This window comes from Mesocricetus auratus, unplaced genomic scaffold (assembly GCF_017639785.1).
Source record: "Mesocricetus auratus isolate SY011 unplaced genomic scaffold, BCM_Maur_2.0 Super-Scaffold_100007, whole genome shotgun sequence".
Classification (NCBI taxonomy): Eukaryota; Metazoa; Chordata; class Mammalia; order Rodentia; family Cricetidae; genus Mesocricetus; species Mesocricetus auratus.
The window spans coordinates 62,673,090-62,693,007 of NW_024429191.1; the positions used below are offsets into that span (position 1 = coordinate 62,673,090).

General features: G+C 45.2%; 1 protein-coding gene across 4 annotated transcripts in view; it reads left to right on the plus strand.

Annotated features, from left to right (window-relative positions):
• The window catches only part of Acaca (acetyl-CoA carboxylase alpha), a 267,912-nt gene extending 248,355 nt beyond the window's left edge, over positions 1-19,557 (plus strand). For all 4 annotated transcript variants that reach the window (XM_013118312.3, XM_040749367.1, XM_013118317.3 and 1 more), the window contains 4 exons: positions 7,661-7,815; positions 8,428-8,598; positions 16,006-16,142; positions 17,550-19,557. In XM_013118312.3, the coding sequence (XP_012973766.2) occupies positions 7,661-7,815; positions 8,428-8,598; positions 16,006-16,142; positions 17,550-17,673 (587 nt within the window). In that variant the 3' untranslated portion in view covers positions 17,674-19,557. The remainder of the gene's footprint in view (positions 1-7,660; positions 7,816-8,427; positions 8,599-16,005; positions 16,143-17,549) is intronic.
• The last annotated feature ends 361 nt before the right edge of the window (positions 19,558-19,918 follow it).

A 19,918-nucleotide genomic window follows, 5' to 3' on the forward strand; every position in this document is an offset into this window, starting at 1 on the left:
TAGATGGAGAAACAACTATCTAGCCCAAGTGCAAAGCAATTACTAGTTTCCCACTGTCCCTCTCCCTCAATACAGCAAGCACCTGGGCAAAGGACTCATGTAGGTGACCCTTGTTCTCTATTATGGCCCTTTTCCCACACAGCTGGGCATCCTGCCGTGTAGCTCTGTAGTTCTACCCATACGAAATCACCCTGATGGCTGACATGTTCAGGACCTCCTGGCCCTTGCCTGATCTTTCAGGCCTAACTAGTTTATTCAACATGCCTAATGACTAGAGGTATCTGGTGCAGTTGGAGATTTGTGGCAGTCAAGGATATTCATGAAAAACTTCCAGAATACCTTTCTCCAAAGCTACCTCTTTATCAGCAAAAATGACCTGAAAAGGGTTATCTTGGGTTTTGGAGATTTCGGGGTTACCATCAAAAGTGTGTATCTTTCCATCTCTTCAATCTGTTGTAAATTAAAAAGCTTGTCTGAGGCAGAGAAAGGTATCTTTGCCTAGGAAGTTGAGACTAGGAAATAAAGATGCCCCAGTATGCATGCCTTGAAATGCATGAGTGTCCTTTGTGGTGAGGAAGCTGAGAAGAAACAGCTTTCTGTCATCAAGGTTAAGTGAGGATCTGCCTCCTTCCTTAAGTTGCTAGTAGCTAAAAACCCACCTCCTCACTTTAATTCACAGCCTATGTGGCTTAATGTAATTTAGTGAGACCTTGACATTTGTGGGGGGAGCCATATTAGTTTGATCCAAATCCAATTATATTTATAAAAGTACCTGCCTTGTCCCCCCCCAAAAAAATCTCTGATTCACAATTAGGACTTGGCTGGATGGGGGTTGGTCAAGTAAACCCAGGCTTCTCTCTACCTGAAAGCTATTGTTAGAATATGTCCAAGGCCCTCTTCCCTACTTGTTCTCATTGGCCCAGATCACTGTATCCTGACCTGTCAGATTTAGGAAGAGCAGATTAGGGAGAGAAAATAACAAAGGCTGTAGAGGGATCTCTCTATCGGAATTCAGGAAAGTTCAGTGTTGTTTCCTCACTCTCTCATGTGGCCATATCTGTATGACGGTGGAGGGGCAGGACTGGAGGGAGAATTATTCAATTTTTTTGTTTGTTTGGGTTTTTTTTGTTTTGTTTTGTTTTGTTTTGTTTTGTTTTTAGAGACAGGGTTTCTCTGTGGCTTTGGAGGCTGTCCTGGAACTAGCTCTTGTAGACCAGGCTGGTCTCGAACTCACAGAGATCCTCCTGCCTCTGCCTCCCGAGTGCTGGGATTAAAGGCGTGTGCCACCAACGCCCGGCTGAATTATTCAGTTTTTATTCTTATTTGGAAGTCTGAGTTAACTGTAATGATTATTTAAATATGAACAAGAGATTATTCATACTACTGCAAGAAACTTCAGTAGACCTCCCTTGAAAAGATTGCACTTGGAATCAATATGCAATGCCGTTGTGTTTACGTAGGCATGGCCTCTTTTGAAAAGAAAGCAGACATGAAAATGGGACTGTGGACAGTGGTAGCCTAGATGCATTCAGAGAAATTATTCCCATTACAAAAGGTTATTTGCTACTGTGAAGTTCCTTTCAAATAGCTCCCTTGGGGATCTTAAAACAAGATCCGATTTACAGTTTCTCAAGAATGCTTTTTGTAGTTTTGGGGTTTTTTAAGCATTCCTGTTAATGGATATAGAAATACAGAAATACTTTTATATGATTTTCCTTACTATCTCCATAGAAGAATTTTTTTCCAACATAGAAAACATGATTGCATAGTTTTTTGTTTTTTTGTTTTTTTTTTTTACTTAAAAACAGGAGATTTATTTGGGCTCATGATTACAGAGGTTCTGTTCCGTGGTCATTTAGCCCCATTTCTTTGAGCCAGTGGTGAGGTAAAATACCATGGCTAGGGGTTGGGATTGTGTGGTGGAGCAAAGTTCATTACCTCATGGTGATTGTGGTGGGGCAGAGAAAGAGGAGGGACAAGAAGGAGGGGCAAAAGGAGAAGGGGAGGGGAGGGAAGGATAAAAAGGGGGGACACAGACAAAATGTAACTGTCCAAAGGATTATTGACTATCTATTTCACCTAATGTGGTCCCATCTCCTACAATTTCCACTAGTCCTACCCTCACCCCACCCCCGACAATAGTAAAAACAAACTCATGATTTAATCTTTCCAAACTCCTCACCCCAAAAAACCTGCTGCATCAGACACTGAGCTTTTAACAACATGAGGTTTCTGAGACATTCAAATCCAGACTTTTAACAACAGTGGTACCCACAAGAAATACTAGGTCAGTAACTACAAGATAAACAACCATTTTATAGTAAGCAACTGTGTAGCTGAGCTGTGTAGCTGTTGAAATGTGAGACTGTCACTGTGCTCCATGCACTTTGACCCACAGAAGGACACTCTTTCCTGTTATGTCCTTCACTGTTCTATCACACTCTACTTCGTAGTTTCTTTTGAGTACCTTATACTCAGTTTCCTACATAGTTTTGAATATCTGTTTCCTCTGTTCTTTTAGAAGATGATTTGATGTATTTTGAAGTGTCCAAAGTGTCTCTGTTACCATTAGTTTTAAGTTTAAGACATGGCATGGAAGTATAGCAATAATTAGCTGGGGGGGCATCTCCAACTGTAGATAACAAAAACATAGGGAGGACTCTTCCTGGTAAATCTTCATAAAATATTTTTTTTCTTTTTTTTTTTATTTTCCAGTTTAAATTTAGATAAGAAACGAGGTTGCTTCACAAGTCAGTTCCAGGTCCCTCTCCCATTCCCTCCCCTCCTCCCGTGCCCTCCCCCAAACCCCCCCCCCCCCCCGTTATCCCCTCATTCCCCCAGGGAAGGTGAGGCCCTCCATGGGGGTGTCCATAGTCTGTCATTTCATATAGGGCAGGGCCTAGACCCTTCCCCAAGAGTTCAGGGTGAGAGTGCACCTCACATTGTTCTATGGGAGTCCAAAGTCCGTGTGTATACTTGGGATGGGTACTGATCTGCTGCCCAAGGCTCAATAGATTCCCTAGGCCTCCTCTCTGACACCCAGATTCAGGGGGTCTTGATCAGTCCCATGCTGGATTCCCAGGCTGATGTCTGGAATTCAAGAGTTAACCTTTGTCTGGTCAGCTGTTTCTGGGGGTTAAACCAGCCCAGTCTTAATCCCTTTGATCATCAGTCCTCCCTCTCTGTTACTTGCTTTCTTGAGTTCAGCTCAGTACTTAACCAAGGGAGTCTGCCTCTTCTTCGATCAGCCACTAAATAAAGTGGGAATCCAGCATGGGACTGATCAATACCCCCTGAATTGGGGTGTCAGATTGCATAGTTCTTTTAACTGCTGTTTGTGTTGGTGCCTTTGGACCTGAAGAAGAGTTCAGTTGTTGTTACTTTTCATTATCAAGGTTTAATATCTGTGGTGTTCAGGAGCCTTGGAGGGAGGGTAGGTAATCCAGCTCTTATCTCTTGTATATCTTCATTTAACCAATCAAAGCAACTGCTTTTTTAAGAGCACGGAGAAAACCCTATAAAAGTTAAAATTAGAAGTTAAAAGTTAGGTTTAAGCCAGGCAGTGGTGGCGCCCACCTTTAATCCCAGCATTTGGGAGGCAGGCAGATCTCCATGGGTCTGAGGCCAGCCTGATCCACAGATCCCAGGACAGGCTCCAAAGTTACACAGAGAAACCCTGTCTCAAAACAAAAAAAAAAAAAAAAAAAAAACAAGTTAGGTTTAAATTTACATAGCACCCTTATAAGAAAATAATGTTTGTTTTTAAAAACTTTAATATTAGATTAGAAAGATAACTCAGCAGTTAAGAGAACAGGATGTTCTTCTGGAGGTCCTGAATTCAATTCCCAGCAACCACATGGTGGATCACAACCATATGTAATAGGATCTGATGCCCTCTTCTGGCATGCAAGTATACATGCAGAGCACTCATACATAAGATGTAAATAAATTAAATTTTTAAAAAATTAATATTACTTTTTTAAAAATAAAACTTTATCCCCATTTCCCAGATAAGGATTGTAAATAAGAGGGGTACACTTTCTGAGAGTCATTATTCTAGGCTTTAAAAATCTCAGCCCCCCCCCATCCTCCTTCCTGGGATGTGTCTGCTAGGACCTTGGATAGGGCTGGCCCTCCCACCCCCCCTTCTTTCTGTGTTAAACAACTGCTGTAGAAGCCTGTTGTTCCTCTGTGTGGTACTGTTCGTCCTGGCTTCAGAGTATGCCTGGCCGGCTGCTGGCCTGAGACACAAGTAGATCAGATTAAGCTGTTTTAAAGACCCAGAACTTGTAGCTGGAGAAATAGTACAGCACTTTGAGTACTTGTTGCTCTTCCGGAGGACCAGTGTTTGATTCCCACACCCACATGGTGGCTTACAACATCTGTAACTCCAGTTCTAGAGGATCTGTTGTCATCTCTGGCCCCTGTAGGAGCCAGGCCCACACATGGTGCACACACATACACATGAAACACTAATCCACATAAAACTAAAAGAATAAATAAAGATCTAGGACTGTGGCTAGACTCTGTAGACTACAAGCCCAGCTTTGGTTTCTTGGCTCTGCAGCATTGGGCAAGTTACTTGTCCCTTAGTCTCCTCAGCTTTGAGGTCATGACCTTTCAGGTCTGGTGTGTTAGAAGAAATGGAAGTTTCATAGCATCTCAGTGATATTAGCTCTTCACACTTGATTAGGCTAGTGATGCCTCATCTGTGTTTAACTCTTTTCTGTTGATTCTCGAACACTTTAGGTTTTCGTGGGAACTTTTGATTTTGTGAAGGGATAGGAACTGTGTACCTTTCTCCCATTTCAGCCTTTGCCTAAGGAGGGACTCTAGAAAAGAATGGCTGTTCTTTGTAGAACATATTCTTAAATACACACACACACACACACACACACACACACACACACACACACACACACACACACTTGCTTTCCTAAAAACCCTGAGGCCCTGCAATCTGGCTAGAAAAGAAAGAAATCCATTCCAAGATATTTAATTGTACAGGGAGCTTACAGGATTGATCGTGAGCTTAGCTTTTTACAATAGTCCAGTGAATAAGAAATGCTCCTGACAAACGATCAATGATAGGATAATCACTCTCTATCCCCTCCTCATTCTTACCTTCTTTCTTTCAGGAGAACAGGGTTCAGAAGTCAAAAATCTTTATAGACGCTGCTTTTAAATTAAGCAGAAAATAGACATTGACATATTTGTTAATCTCCCCTAAATCATTACCAGGGCTGGCTGCTATGCTGTAGAGGGAGCAAGGCCCTCGGTGTACAACACAAGGGTAGCACCCACTTGAGAACAGCCTTCTGCTCCTAGGACATAAAAGACTTAGAGACACACAGACTCTGGGCCTTCTTACATGCCTAAGACTTTCAACACCTCTCCTTGCCCTCTTTCTTTTCTGAGGTGGCCTTTAGGGAACTCTACTTCATTTTCTGACTCCTGAGAAGACAAGAGCACTGTTGTATCTATCCCATTATTCCTTTGACACTCTAGACTAGCACAATTGACCCAACCTCCCTATTCTTCCCACACAGTAAAACCAACGCCCTGTCCCCAGAAGGCTCCCCTCAGCCTGTAGTTCCTCTTCATTCAGATGTTGAGGCTGCTCTTAACTTTGCAAACACAAGGAACCAACACTTCAGCTACTGTCAAGAGATTTGCTAGACCACTTTCAGTACCATTTATGAGGACAGGCACAGGCTTTGGGGGTGGCCAGACCCAGGTGTTAATCCTGACTGTGTTACTTCAACCAGCTAGGTACCATTTTACATTTCAGAGTCTCTTTTTTTCTGGTTTATAAAATGAATACTTTGTCTATAAGGTGGTATAAGGATCAGAGATAATGTATGTGAAGTGACCTGGAAAATGCTCAGCAGCACTGAAGTATTCAGTTTAGCAGCAGGGTTAACAGCTGTCCAACCCTAGGTCAGAATCATATGTGTGTGTTGACTTATGAGGTATATGATCCTGAAAGACTGGAGAGCAGTGCCTGACACACAATAAATGGTGTATTATATATGGCCCACACAGATGCACATGTGCGTTCAAGTACAATGTCAGCTGTTTACCCAGAAGAAGAATCTGGGAGGGTTTAGAGTTTCCTGTTAAACTTTCTTCACAGTCCTGCCATCCCTTGCGCCCCAGCATTTTTGCGTCCTCAACCTCATAGCAATAGGAAAAGCTTGTTTAAATTTTGGCACTTCTGAGAATATTGCAGACATTGCCCTGGTCTTAGCTACACAAAAAGACAAAGATGACTTCCATGTAACTTAGCCTTCTGAAATGGAAGGGTCCACTATTGCAGAAGTGCAGGTCTTCTGTATTAAGAAAGGCAGTGTGGCACTGTACCCCAAGTCCTGGCTATCACTCTCTTGCCCTTGGCCTTAATGAGTCACACAAGTTCTTGGTATCTATATGCTTACCTGAAAGGTGCTAAGGAGAATACAGCCTCAGGAGATTGTGAAGACTAAATAGGACCTGAGGCAGCAGGTCAGAGGTAGAACTGAGCATCCAGAAAGCCACATAAAATGAAACTAAGTGCTAGAGTCCCATCTCTTCTCAGTTAACATGTGCTTATGTGTGACACTTATGATTCACTCAGCAGCCCAAGACCATGCATAGCAGCATATGATTCGTGTGGAATAAAAAACAAGGCCTGTTCCCAGACAGGCTTGAAACAGACCTTTTCCTGCTGCATCCCACCAGGACTTCACCAGTTGTTCCTTCAGCTAGATGTACTTGTCCTTCCTAGGCAGGCCGATAAATTTTCAGTATTGATTGCAGACCCTACTCTGAAAGTAATTAGGAAGGAAAGCTTAACATAGCAACACCTCTGCTAAAATCCAGTAGATGGGGATGGCCTTCCTTGTTATAAGAGTATCATCTTTGTCTGGGTGAAGGTACTGTGTGTTCCACGCTTAACAATCCACACAGGGTCGGCTCTTCTCTCTCCCTGTTCCTCCCCGCTTAGCCCAGGACCTAAAAGTTCCGTCACCTGGTCAGGGATTGGGAGACCAGGAGGTAATCCATTGAACTGATGTGAGATATAGATGGATCTGGTTCTACTCGATTGATCGTACTGCTTTGAGGTTAAGAATATCCAAATCTGACATTAGAAGCTAAGGAATACAGCAGTTGCAACTTAGGGGTGATTCTAGTACTTAACAGTTTCCCAAGCACCTGTTCAGAACTTTGTAAAACCTGTTGCTGGTCTGTGCTGTTGTCTCAGGGGAAGCTCTCTTACAAAAATCCTATATTTGGACTAGTCCAGCTGCTCAATGCTAGTTAGTAATAATTGGCAAGATATCTATGCACCTGTCTTGATTTATGGGAGTAGAGGAGCCTTGCTATTGGCAGTGAAGTGATGAGAGAGGTACAGACCTTCAGGTGATCACTTGACCTGTTTAAGAGAGGCCTGGAGAGCAGGATTGCCACCACTGCTTTCATATCTGTGACCTCTGTAGGGAAAAGAAGACGTGTGAGCTGTCTGTGACAAAGTAAGGACAGGAGTACTATCTCATAGAGTCTGTTCTATAGCAAAGAGTAACACAGTGGAAAGCCAGGCACCAGAGGGGAGGACTGTGGCTGCATCTGTGCCAAGATTCTTGATCCCTGCAGTGTGACAGGTAGGTTTATGTAATTGCAGGCACCCCAGAGCTAAGCCCCATTGAGCGGAAGGAGCTGGAGAACAAGTTGAAGGAACGGGAGGAGTTCCTAATTCCCATTTACCATCAGGTAGCTGTGCAGTTTGCTGACTTGCATGACACACCAGGCCGGATGCAGGAGAAGGGTGTTATTAACGTAAGTACCATAGTTGCCATTTCTGACTTATCAGAGCCCTGCAAGTGACATAGGCCCACAAGCAGGGAGCTGCTAGGGCCAGATCAGCACATATGCAGATCAAACCATTTCCAGTTTTTTATTTAAGAGATCATTCCCCTTTTCTGTATCCACTGACATCTAAAACAAAATTATTTAGGTTTCCATGGAATCCTCAGGCAAGCCCTGAGGTAACTAAGTCAGGTGTACCTTCACTGGTGAAAAGCAATCCAGGTGATTCTCAAACTAAATTACTATAATGTCAAGGCTATGGTGACAGCTGACTCACCTTTGATCTAAAAAAAGCTGAGCTGTGTGCTCAGAACAGATTCTTTCCTTTCTAGTTCTGTGGGAGCTCAGTCTTTTCCTCAGAACTACAGTCATGTATGGGGTATCATTTGCCAGGTTACTGGCTGGGCACAGTGTTGCGTGGTTTGTGGGGATGTACTGATCGTGTGGGAAGTTTAGGCCAGCTTTGGGTTCTCTAATGGGCTTTCCTGGAGAGTGACTTTTTATGCCTGTGGGGTTCCTTCAGATTGAGTGCTATTGCTAGAGTAACCACACAAATTCCTCTATGTTCTTCTGTGTGTCTAGGACATCTTAGATTGGAAAACATCCCGTACCTTCTTCTACTGGCGGCTGAGGCGCCTCCTGCTGGAGGACCTGGTCAAAAAGAAAATCCACAATGCCAACCCTGAGCTGACTGACGGGCAGATCCAGGCTATGTTGAGACGCTGGTTTGTAGAAGTGGAAGGCACAGTGAAGGTAGGTGAAGCACCTACCAACAAACCTTCATGCTGTGCAGGTGACCATGAGAGTTACAACAGTTATCAGCTAAGAATCTTCAGGCTTGCCGGGCGATGGTGGTACATTCCTTTAATCCCAGCACTTGGGAGGTAGAGATAGGCATATCTCAGTGAGTTTGAGACCAGCCTAGTCTACAAAGTGAGTTCCAGGATAGCCAGGACTGTTACACAAAGAAACCCTGTCTTGGAAAAAAAAAAAAAAGTTAAAAAAAAAAAAGAATCTTCAGGCCTTTAGGGACAGGAAATACAAGGAACCAAAAGCCTCTCCTACTATTCCAAATTACAGCCAAATAATATACTATGATATCATGTTAGGAAAGTCTATCTGCAGCCCAGAAAGTCATTCGGTAAACCGTTTTGAACACTTACAAGATGCCAGACACTGAGCTTGATCCTGGGGTCTTAGCAGTGAGAGACAGTATTCCTGCCCACAGAGAGTTTGTCTTGTCCTACACAGCAGTAAAGCTGGCATTAAGCCCAACAAAGAGCATAGTCACATTACACAGAGTAGACACCCAATTTTGAGGAAGAGTGAGATTTCTGGAGGAAGGGATGTCTCAACAGAGACTTAATAAACCAGAAGAAAAAGTTGGGTTGGTGGGGCACGGGTAGAAAGAACATTCCAGGCTGAAGCAATTGTGTGCTCCAAGGTAGGCTCTCAACAGCAACAATATATCTAGAGAGCTATAAATACAGCAGGGGGATGACCAGGTGGAATCCCAGCTGCACACACTGCCGAAGAGTCTGCATTGTCTGGAAAATGCTGAGGGGTTGTCAACAGTCGAGTCACACTCCTCAGGAAACTAGTAAATGTATTGATCTCTCTCTCTCTCTCTCTCTCTCTCTCTCTCTCTCTCTCTCTCTCTCTCTCTCTCTCTCTACACACACACACACACACACACACACACACACACACACACACACACACGATGCTAAGACTGTAGCTTTAGTTTTACATCTGAGCTGGAAGGAAATGCCTGACCTGCATCTGGTATCGTCTTAGGGTGATCCTCATGGAAGGGACTCATGCCTTATGGCAGTGGCCCTATCAAGACAGTGTTCCCAGTGCTTTTGCCTTAGAATTACAGACAGGACAGGTCTGAGGTCAGCTTTTGCCCCCTGGATTTCACAAAACAGTCCACAGGGAACAGGGAAGGAAAAGCTGCAAACTTTTTACTAAGAAAAATTAGGGGCAGGTATGAGTAACTCAGGGAAAGAACATTTACTTGTGTGGCATGTGTGTACCCCTGAATTAATTCCCCAAGAGAAAGATTAACCTTCCTTAGTAGTTACTATATACATTTTCTTAAACATTTGTGTGTGAGCCCAGGCATGCCACAGTTTACATATAGATGTCACAGGACAACTTGAAGGAATTGGTTCTCTTCTTCTACCATGTGGGTTCCTGGGATCAAACTCAGGACTTTACGCTTGACAGCAAGTGCTTTTAGCTGCTGAGCCATCTTGCTGGTCCTATTTTAATCAGGCTAGATTAAACAGATATATTTTGTAATATATTGATGGCTGGTTGGTGGCGGCATGAAGTGCCTTGTCCTACAGAGGGTCACTCCAGTCTCCTGGAAAATGCTACCTGGAGGCTTTGCTAACAACTTTTCAGCAACAAGGAACTCTAAGGCTCACTGTTGGTTTTAAAGCCAGTGATGCAGAGTGTTCTGAGACTCACCTTTGTGTTAAGTCTGCCTGTTTCTTTATGATTGGGAAGCTACTTGGATAAATATTTCAGATGTGCAGCAGGGGAGTGGGACATTATCTGGCATTTGGTTCAGGTTAAGGTCAGTCTGTGGCATCATAATTGAGTGAGACAATTTTGTCAGTGGCTACTAGCAGCTTCTAGTGGAAGTTGGCATTGAAAGTCATGCAAGTGTAAAATAAGAGGTTGTTCTCCAGTTAAGAGTGGCCGGCTAGGTAAATGGAGTGTGTGTGTGTGGCCTGTACGCCTCCCTACCACATTAGTCACTAATGGACGTGCACAGCCTCGGTGGGCACAAGAATGAGGAGAAGGAATAGCTCCCTCCAAGCATGAAGTGAATAGATAGGTCCCCTCTCTTGCTCCTTAGTGGCACCCTCCCAGGGGGCAGTGTCTGAAGAAACAGGCCATTGCTGTCTCTCATCAGTGGGGAGCTGTATGTGCAGAAGGCTCCTGGCTGGACTGAGTGCAGAAGACACTGCAGGCTGACAGCTCAGAAAGAGGCTGTGAAAATCAGGGATCCCCAACAGTTGATACTATTTCCCTTGCCTGTGTTTACAGAAGATTGCCTTTCCTGTGAGCTCTCATCCCAGGGGACAGGGAGAAGAGAAAGGAAGGACAAGTGATCCTGTGAAGTCAGGACATGTGGCTTTGAAATCTCCTGCCACGTTCTGCAGGCTCAGCAGGACTTGAGTGTGGGATAGGTGATAAAATCTGCAGTGTCCTTGAGAGAAGAAAGCGCTGCAGTGTACAAGGTGTAGTGTTGCCTCTGAAGGGCTGCTGTAGAAGCTGCCTGATGTTAAGAGATGGCTGAAAACACTGTGTGTGGTGGTGGGGTCTTCAAATAATGACAGATTTCATGTGTTGTTTCACTCTAATTCAAAGACTAGTAGAGTCTTTATGAGTACCAAGATCTTTGCTATAGTTATTGGCAGAGAAGTCATGTGGTGACAGGCATTTATTAGCCATGCTCGATATTGGTATGTTCTCCCCCCCCCCAGAAATTTCATTTTCTTGATCCTGGAAAAAAATTTTAGGATGGAAAATTGAGCAATATGAATCTTCTGTTCCCCATAGAGACCACCATCCTATGAGTTCTAGGATTGCACTTGGATCCACTGGGCAGTCCTGTTGTAGGAAGTAGTTGGGTTTATGGCTCATAGTTTCATTGTGGGCAAAAGCAGCAGCATCACTCCAGCTCCCTGAGGAAAAAGTTCCAAGAGCTGTGGATTGAATTTGGTTGTGCAAACACGGCACATGCCTGCTTTATGTGGATGGTTTCTACCTTGATTTCTAGCTCCACAATTTGAAGTATACAGTTTTCCTAACAGGCTGATTGGTTCTGTGCCTATAAACTCTGAGAGGAGAAACCACAATTAAAGACTCTGCATGGAGCCGAGCCATGGTTGTGCACACTATAATCCTAACACTCAAGGCCAGCTTGGTCTACAGAGCAAGGTCCAGGACAATCAGGGCTACACAGAGAAACTGTGCCTTACAATACAAACAAACAAGCAAAAAAAGACTTTGTTTGCATGGAACACTGAAAAAATGTGGGTTTTTGGGATCTCACACAAAAAGAGGTCTCCATCTTTGTATCTGTTTGCTTGGACACATTATTTGAGCCTCTATTCCCTCGTGTATAAAATGGGGGTGATGTTTATGTTGTCACAGGATTCAGTGGGTTTAAATGTCAAAGGTAAAGCATGTGATATGATAAATAGCAGCCAGGCATGGTGGAGCATACCTTTAATCTCAGAACTTAAGGATGTGATCTCTGTGAGTTCAGGTGAGACCCCAAGGGGGTGGGTGGGAGAGAAGAGTGCATAAGAAAGTCAAAGCATGAGATGAGGTGAACTGACTCACCCTGGAAGGGCTGCCTGACTCACTAGTGTTCCCAGGGCTTTAGTGCCCAAATTCATTCTAATGATTCAGTTACCCACTTCCTCTATTCTGGATTTCCAAATGGAATGAGGATCAGAGAGGAAGAGCACTATGGATGAGATCTTCACTGCTTCAAGCTATCCACAGATGGCGAGTGTACCAGGAAGGGGTGAGATAAGGGGAAAATAGGCACGAATTGCCTGGCCTAGCCATGGATCTAGGATGCCACTGTTCACATGGTCTTTTGGTGAAGACTCTGAAAGAAACCACATTGCATCTTGGGCTTTGGAAGATCATAACCTTAGAAACATAGATGTATTGAAAGCAATCTTCCCTTCTAAGATGTCTACCCTCACCATCCTCAAACCATGGACACACCAGGTCAGATGGCTCCTAGGCTTTTCTCTAGCAGGAAGCATCTCTAAGCAACCCACATGGTGAAGTCATTTGTAGGCGTGGTAATCAGGGCTCACAGCCACCAGGTTATGCCCTAGTCACTCCCTGGCCCTATACTACCATTGCTTAGGGGGAGCTTAACAGCTGCCCAGCACATTAGAATTGAACCTTTTCAAACAGGTCATATAGATTTTGTAAGCTAGACTAATTATTACATATAATTAGCGAGGCTGAGTGGTGCCTGAGATGCTTATCCATTGATGCAGAAAGAGTATCTGGTGAACATGTATTGTAAGACAATCCAGTGTTGTGATTAATTGTTGATATTTTATTGATATTAAGATGCTCTGACTGGGATGTCAAGCAGATGACATGGACCCAGGACTGTCATGGGGCTAGTAGTCCAGCATTTCACACTTGTTTTTGTTTTTTTGTTTTGTTTTGTTTTTTGAGATAGGGTTTCTCTGTGGCTTTGGAGGCTGTCCTGGAACTTGCTCTGTAGTCCAGGCTGGTCTCGAACTCACAGAGATCCGCCTGCCTCTGCCTCCCGAGTGCTGGGATTAAAGGCGTGCGCCACCGACGCCCGGCTCCATTTCACACTTGTTTAAAATCCACTCTGGAATCCTAGGAAGGTAGATAGATAGCTACATTTTTATAATTCTAAGGAAGAAACTTGATAATGGCTTTCCCCCTTGGAAGTGCCCTTCCCCATGACTGGAATGGTGAGTCTTGTGGTTGTCTCCAGAAGGCAGCCTGCTTTTCCTGAATGGAAGAGAATAGCTCAGAGCATGGTAAAATTGAGAGAAAGCGTAGCACGGTGTGTACAAAAGTTTCTTTTTGCTAAGATGTAGTTGGTTAGAACCCATAGTCCAATGTCTTCATGCACTGTGGGTTTTAGGCTTGATGTTGGCATCCAGTTGTGTTCTGGATAAACAGTATGTTTCATATGGAGGATCCATATTTTTAAGCATCTAAAAACTTGGAATGCGTTACTATCGTTCTGCCCGGGATCTGTTTTAAATGTTTAAACACCTACTGTAGTTTGTGGCTGCAGGAGGAGAAGGCAGGAGTGTTTACTCTAGAGGATAGCTGCCTTTCTCCAGTGTAGTGTGTGAGCATTGTTAGAAGCCGGCATCTCTTTAGCTAATACATTACACCAATCAAGGAGAGTTATCTTAAGCCACAATTAATCTGCTCCCTGGCATATGTTGATAGCAAAGCATCATGCTGTTTCTTAATTAAAAGCAAACGGATTAAAAATGATTAATAAGAGTATTAAATATTCTCCTAAACTAAAGGCTTTGGGACTCATGAGTGAATCTAGTTGGGTTTTGTTTGGTTTCCTTCTGAAGCTCAAGAAGCCGCCATTGTTTTATTTTTGCACCTCTCTCCACCAAATCCTCCTAAGTTGGGGAAGCTGTGGAGTCCTCCAGCCACAGAGAACTCTTAATCACCAACAATGGAAACGGCCAATAAAGGTGGTAGTGGCTGGAGTTCAGGTGTGTTCATTCATCTGGGGTCCAACTAGAAACGAACACATGAGCAAGGCACTTCATTCCCTGTACAGACCCTCAGAGAGGAGTGACTCCCAAGTGGAACATGGAGGTAGGTAGTTCCCAGCTTGTCCTGTGAGGGAGAGCTGATCTCTGTCAGAGATGCCTAAGGTAGGCAAATCTGGAGCCAGGAAAGGAGGTAGACATACTGCTAGCAAAGGCTCCCTACTGACCCTTAGTCCTGGGAACCTGTGATCCAGCATAGTAAACAGGTAGGCACAGCCAGCCAATTTGGAAGGGAGTCTGAAAGGAATCCATGGTTTGTTTGGTTGCTTTGTGTGACAGGGTCTCACTCTGTACCCTTGCCTAGTCCATAACTTAGTGTAGCCCAGGCTGGCCTTGAACTCCCCATTCTCTTGCCTCAGCCTTACAGGTGCTAGAATAAAAAGTGTGAGCCACCACACTTAGCAATAAATGGTAATTTTTAAAGTATGAAATCTGTTAGAAGACAGCCCACTCCACATTGTGCAGGCCCTGAGGTTACAGCTGTGTCTTTTGTGCCATTGCTGGTATCTGGAGTTCCTGAAGCCACAACACAAGCCCCAGAGTCCCTACAGTGCCCACCTATTAAATTACAGCGCCAAACTCATTGTCATTCTGACTTTGACTTCGTTAGTGATAACAGAAAAGGATAGCGCACCTTTAAATGACGAGCTTTGTGTTTAATTACCCAAACAAAATGACATAAATATGAATGAGCCCTAATGGTGGTACTTGGTTTTCCGGAAACCATTAACAAAACGATTCCTAAATGATTTGTAAAGAAATGAGAGAAGAGAGCAAGGAGAAGGCTATTAGGCTTCTAACACACTCCTGAATTATTATGTAGTCAGCTGCCTCAGAAATACTCAGCTAAATGATCTTGAAAGAAAGGAGGGGAGAGGTGGGCTGTGGAGACTCAGGACTACAGACTTCTTGACCCTCTGCAGAGCTCTCATAGCTAATAAAGTGGGGTGGGTTTCTGGCTGGTGGCAATACTATAGCAACAAGACTTCCTCCGAATCAGTATCCATGTTGTATTTTGGGTTGCCTATAAACCTTGCTCCCATGTGTCCTTAAAAGAAGTGGTCCAAGCCAGGCAGTGGTGGTGCATGCCTTTTATCCCAGACCCTGGAGGCAGAGGCAAGCGGATCTCTGTGAGTCTGAGGCCAGCCTCGGCTGTAAAGCTACACAGAGAAACCCTGCCTCAAAAAAAAAAAAAAAAAGCCACAGGAAGCTTCCCCAGCTAGAGGGCTCAGGCACACCTCAGAGCCTTGCCTGCCACATCTTGCTGGAATTACACTTAGGATCGGTATCTCAGCTCCTCCATAAAGAAGCAGCCACGCATACCGTTCCCTACAGCCACATCTTTTTTGGGTTTTTTTTTTTTTTTTTTTTTTTGGTTTGGTTTGGTTTTTGGTTTTTTGAGACAGGGTTTCTCTGTGGCTTTGGAGGCTGTCCTGCAACTAGCTCTTATAGACCAGGCTGGTCTTGAACTCAAAGATCCACCTGCCTCTGCCTCCCAAGTGCTGAGATTAAAGGCGTGCACTACCACCGCCAGGCACCCAGTCACATTCTTAAGTACCCTGCCCCTGGAATACTGATTGTCATGGAACAGTACATGCCAGAGCCTCATAGGACAGATTCCCATGGGAATGTCTGAAGATCAAAGGAAGGAAGAGGGGTGAAGGCAGCTCCTGCCTGGGAACCTGTCCCCTCCTCCTCCAACCTGAACAGTAAAGGAGAATTGTCAATAATGTTTTTGTGCCGAGAAAGTTTTTGAGATACTGACAATCAGGTGTTCGCACTTTACCCCTGCACTTGACTAAGATCTGATTGTTTGCAGGCTTACGTTTGGGACAATAACAAGGACCTGGTGGAGTGGCTGGAGAAGCAACTGACAGAGGAAGATGGTGTCCGCTCAGTCATAGAGGAGAACATCAAATACATCAGCAGGGACTATGTCCTCAAGCAGATCCGCAGGTGAGGCTGCAGGGATATATATAAAATAAACTAGGAGATAATGCTGCCTTGATCTCTGTGGGTCCCTGTTTGGAACTGCTAGAGTTGACCAACAGATGCAGACACAGCCCTGAGACACAGCTCTCTCCCAGCTGACTCCGGGCAGGCACTTTTACCCATGCATTCACTCTAGGTACAGATATTCAAACCAAGTGGATGGTTCTGAAAGGAAGGAAAGCCGATCATCTCCTTGGGAGACCTCCGTAAAATTATTTGGAAACATATTACTTAGGGAAAAGCTGTGAAATAGAAGCTAGTGCTAGTAATCACCTGTTTGAAATGTTTGCCTTGTCATCGTGAGCCAACTCTCTAAGGACAGAAGTTCCCCTATGTGGCTACAGTAAAACCATCAACTTTAGGGAGTTACTGGCTGACTGCTTTTATGGAGAGTTTCCCTATGAGCATGGGCTCAGTGCTGGAGCACTCTGGCATCCCCAGCAGTGCGTGTTCCAGTCTTCCACTTGTAGAACATCATTTTTTAGGTTCTGCCTTATGGCCTTGTCATCACACGTGTTATTCTGGCCATCACAGAGTACCCCACTGAAAGGTACCCAGTGTTCATCTGCCCCCAGGTGTTAATTTCTCTCACCTAGCCAAGCTGTTCCTGGATCCCCCACTGTGTAATTACTGATCATCGGCACTCCCTTTGCCCTGCTGCTCACTAACCAATCTGTGAGAGACACTTGCAGGCCAGAGAAGCTGTCTTGCTGCCCGTCAGTACTTCCCTCTAGACTGAACATCCACTGATATCTTGACTGCAGTCTTTACTGTGACCTGTACTCTTGCTTTCACAATCATGTCCTCACTTGAGCTCTGTAACCAAGAGTTCCTGTCTTCCCTGATACATTCTCACATTATTGATATGGACTAGGAAATTCCTACTTCCATCATTTTGTAGCTTACTTCTGGGACATTTGACATCAAAATAAGTGCATATCTGTCTAGGAAGGGCCCTTCATGCAGGAGCCATTGTCAGCGTGTCCCCATTGTTTTTGTTGTGGGGGTTTGTTTTTTGTTGTTGTTTTGTTTTTTTAAGGCAGGGCTTCTCTGTGTAGACCTGGCTGGTCTCAAACACTCAAGAGATCCACCTGCCTCTACTGCCCAAGTGCTGGGATTAAAGGCCTGGCTAGGGTTGTTTTTTGTTTTTTGTTTTAATTACTCCTTATTTTCTAACATAGCAAAATGTTTTCTATTTCATTTTATACTACTCCTTAGCTGTTAGGGACATTTGGACAAAGGAAAACTCATGAGGTGGGGAGTACAGTGTGTGCAGCTGCCCTTGTTAGCAGATCTGTTAAACAGTCCTTAAGCACCCCAGTGAAGACACTTCACCTATCTTTTCTTCACCATCTGTACTCTTCTCTCCAGCTTGGTACAGGCCAATCCAGAAGTTGCCATGGACTCCATCGTCCATATGACCCAGCACATCTCACCCACTCAGCGAGCAGAAGTTGTAAGGATCCTCTCCACCATGGATTCCCCTTCCACATAGGAGAAGCTTCCCACCCATTCCTGCCCTCCTCTGGAGGAGAGAGCTAGGGCTGCCTCTTACATCTGAAACCACTGTAATGAGAAGGCACCAGAAGCCGGTACTGGAGTCAGAGTGGCATTTGCTTCCCCTTGAGTGTTTCAGGTTCTGCATGACATCCTAGGCTCTAGGATCACAAAGCCCAGTCACATATACCCGGTTCAGTATTTATTAGCCCAGCTGTGATGACAGTTCTCTTTCCATGCACAGGACTGAGAAGGCAATGAAGGGTACTTTCTTGTACCACGAGGTCTTACTAGACTAAAGCAGGACTGCCCTTCTGTCCTGCCTGCCCCAGCATAGGGCTGGGCCATGTGAACAGTGTCCAAGTGTCTGTAGCCCCTGCCCCATGAGCCACAGCCGCAGGCAGCAGGGGAGGGCTGGGGCTGAGGAAGGAGACTCAAGTCCATCGATCAGTACCCCATGTACAGCCTGGCACACACCGGGCACTGGAGAAGAACGGTCCCCATCTAACCGCACCAAGATACCTATTTATGGAAGATGAAGGCAAAGCCATGATCTAAGAGGCAGGCTCAAAAACAGACCAAGTCATTGTTCCTGGTAAAACACTCTTAACTTTGAGTAGCTAGTTGACTATACCCAGGAGCTAAAGGCCAATGCCTAAGAGCCCTAGCCTCTGTGTGGGTGGCTGGAGGCAGGCAGTGCAGGAGCCTGAGGTAATGAGCTAGAAAAGTAGTCCAAACCAGGAGAAGTCTCTTCTGTGGACGAGGAAGGTTGTCACTGTGGGACCATGCCTGCAAAGTTACCCATCCCTATTCCTGGCAGAAAGTGTAGCAGGTCACCCGCCTTGATGACAGCTGTGCTTTCAGCACCAGAAACTGGCCTTCCTGGTGTGAGGAGGCTTCCGGGGAACAAGAATTCACCTGCCCTTAAGATTCCTTACAGTTCAGTCATGGTGCTGGTGTTTCCAGACTTTCTGGGCTCTCCACGGCCAGCAACAGGGTCTCCTCAGGGGTGGCCCGGAGAGCTTAACAACCCATTTATCCAAGAACACAACATTGGTGTTCCTAAAGGAAGAGTGGAGATGGTCAGAACTGTAGCACCCAGTTCCTACAGTGTGACTCATGCATCTTTTGCTGGAGATCAAGGAGGAAATCACTAAAATGCCACAGAAGCCATTGGCATGATTACTTCAGTCTGAGCCTTAACCCTGGATTCCACAAAAGGAGCTGGCCTCCCCTTCAGGAACACCTCATGCAGATATTCCAGAGGACCTTCGCACCAGTTCCACATCACAAGTGGACATCCAGGGAACCGGATGCAAGCTGTCCCACTCCCACAAGCCCTGGTGGAAGGACAGGTGGGCAGGGGCAGGTGGGAAGCACCCTCAGTGCAGAGGGAAGCTTTCCTGGCCGCTGGTTCTTTGCTTACCTGCTAGGTGAGGATGGGATTTGCTCCAGCCTTCACTTTGCTACAGCACGTCCAGTCCCACACACCACTGCTGTATGAGAGTTGACCCTCCTGGAGGCCTGCCCTGGCATTTCTTCAGAGGTGAGATGGGCTGTGCTTCTCACTCCCCTCTCCCTGCTGCCCCATCCCCAGGACAGGAGCTTTTCATATGGAGAAGTCAGAGCCACAACACATGAGCAAGCTGATGGTCCCACAGCCCATTACACATGCAAGGTTACTGAGGGAGGAGGATGAATGATGTATTGACCCAGACTTCTTGAACTCAGATTGCCATATTATCTGTTCACTTCGTTCACAAAGCAGCCTTCACTCGTGCCAGTGAGAATTCGATGGACACACACGCCAACGAGCAAGGGGCTTCAGTCCAATGCACTCTTTTCACATTTTGTTGAAATAAACCTCCACATTTGTAGAAGAGCTACCCGTTTGTCATTTCAATCCATGCCCAGCCACCCATTTTCTTGTCCCATTTTCATCAGGGACTGAGAGAAGGGATGAGCCCCCTCCTTGGCTCTAGAGTACCAACTAGCCTTTGTCTCCTGAAATTGCTAAGAATGAACAGGGTAGCTGTCCAAAGCTGGCCTTGGCCTGCCCTGTCTTAGGACACTACTCCATATCCCTCCAGCCAAATACCAGTTCTTTAGTGGTGTTTTCCCATAGTATTCTACTACAGAATTCTCACTGCTGAGATTGGAGTGGGTGTCCTGGCAAGTTCTCCCTAAAAGAGAATCGGTTTAGGGCAGGGACAAGAAGGACATCAGGAAGAAGGGAGTTGACC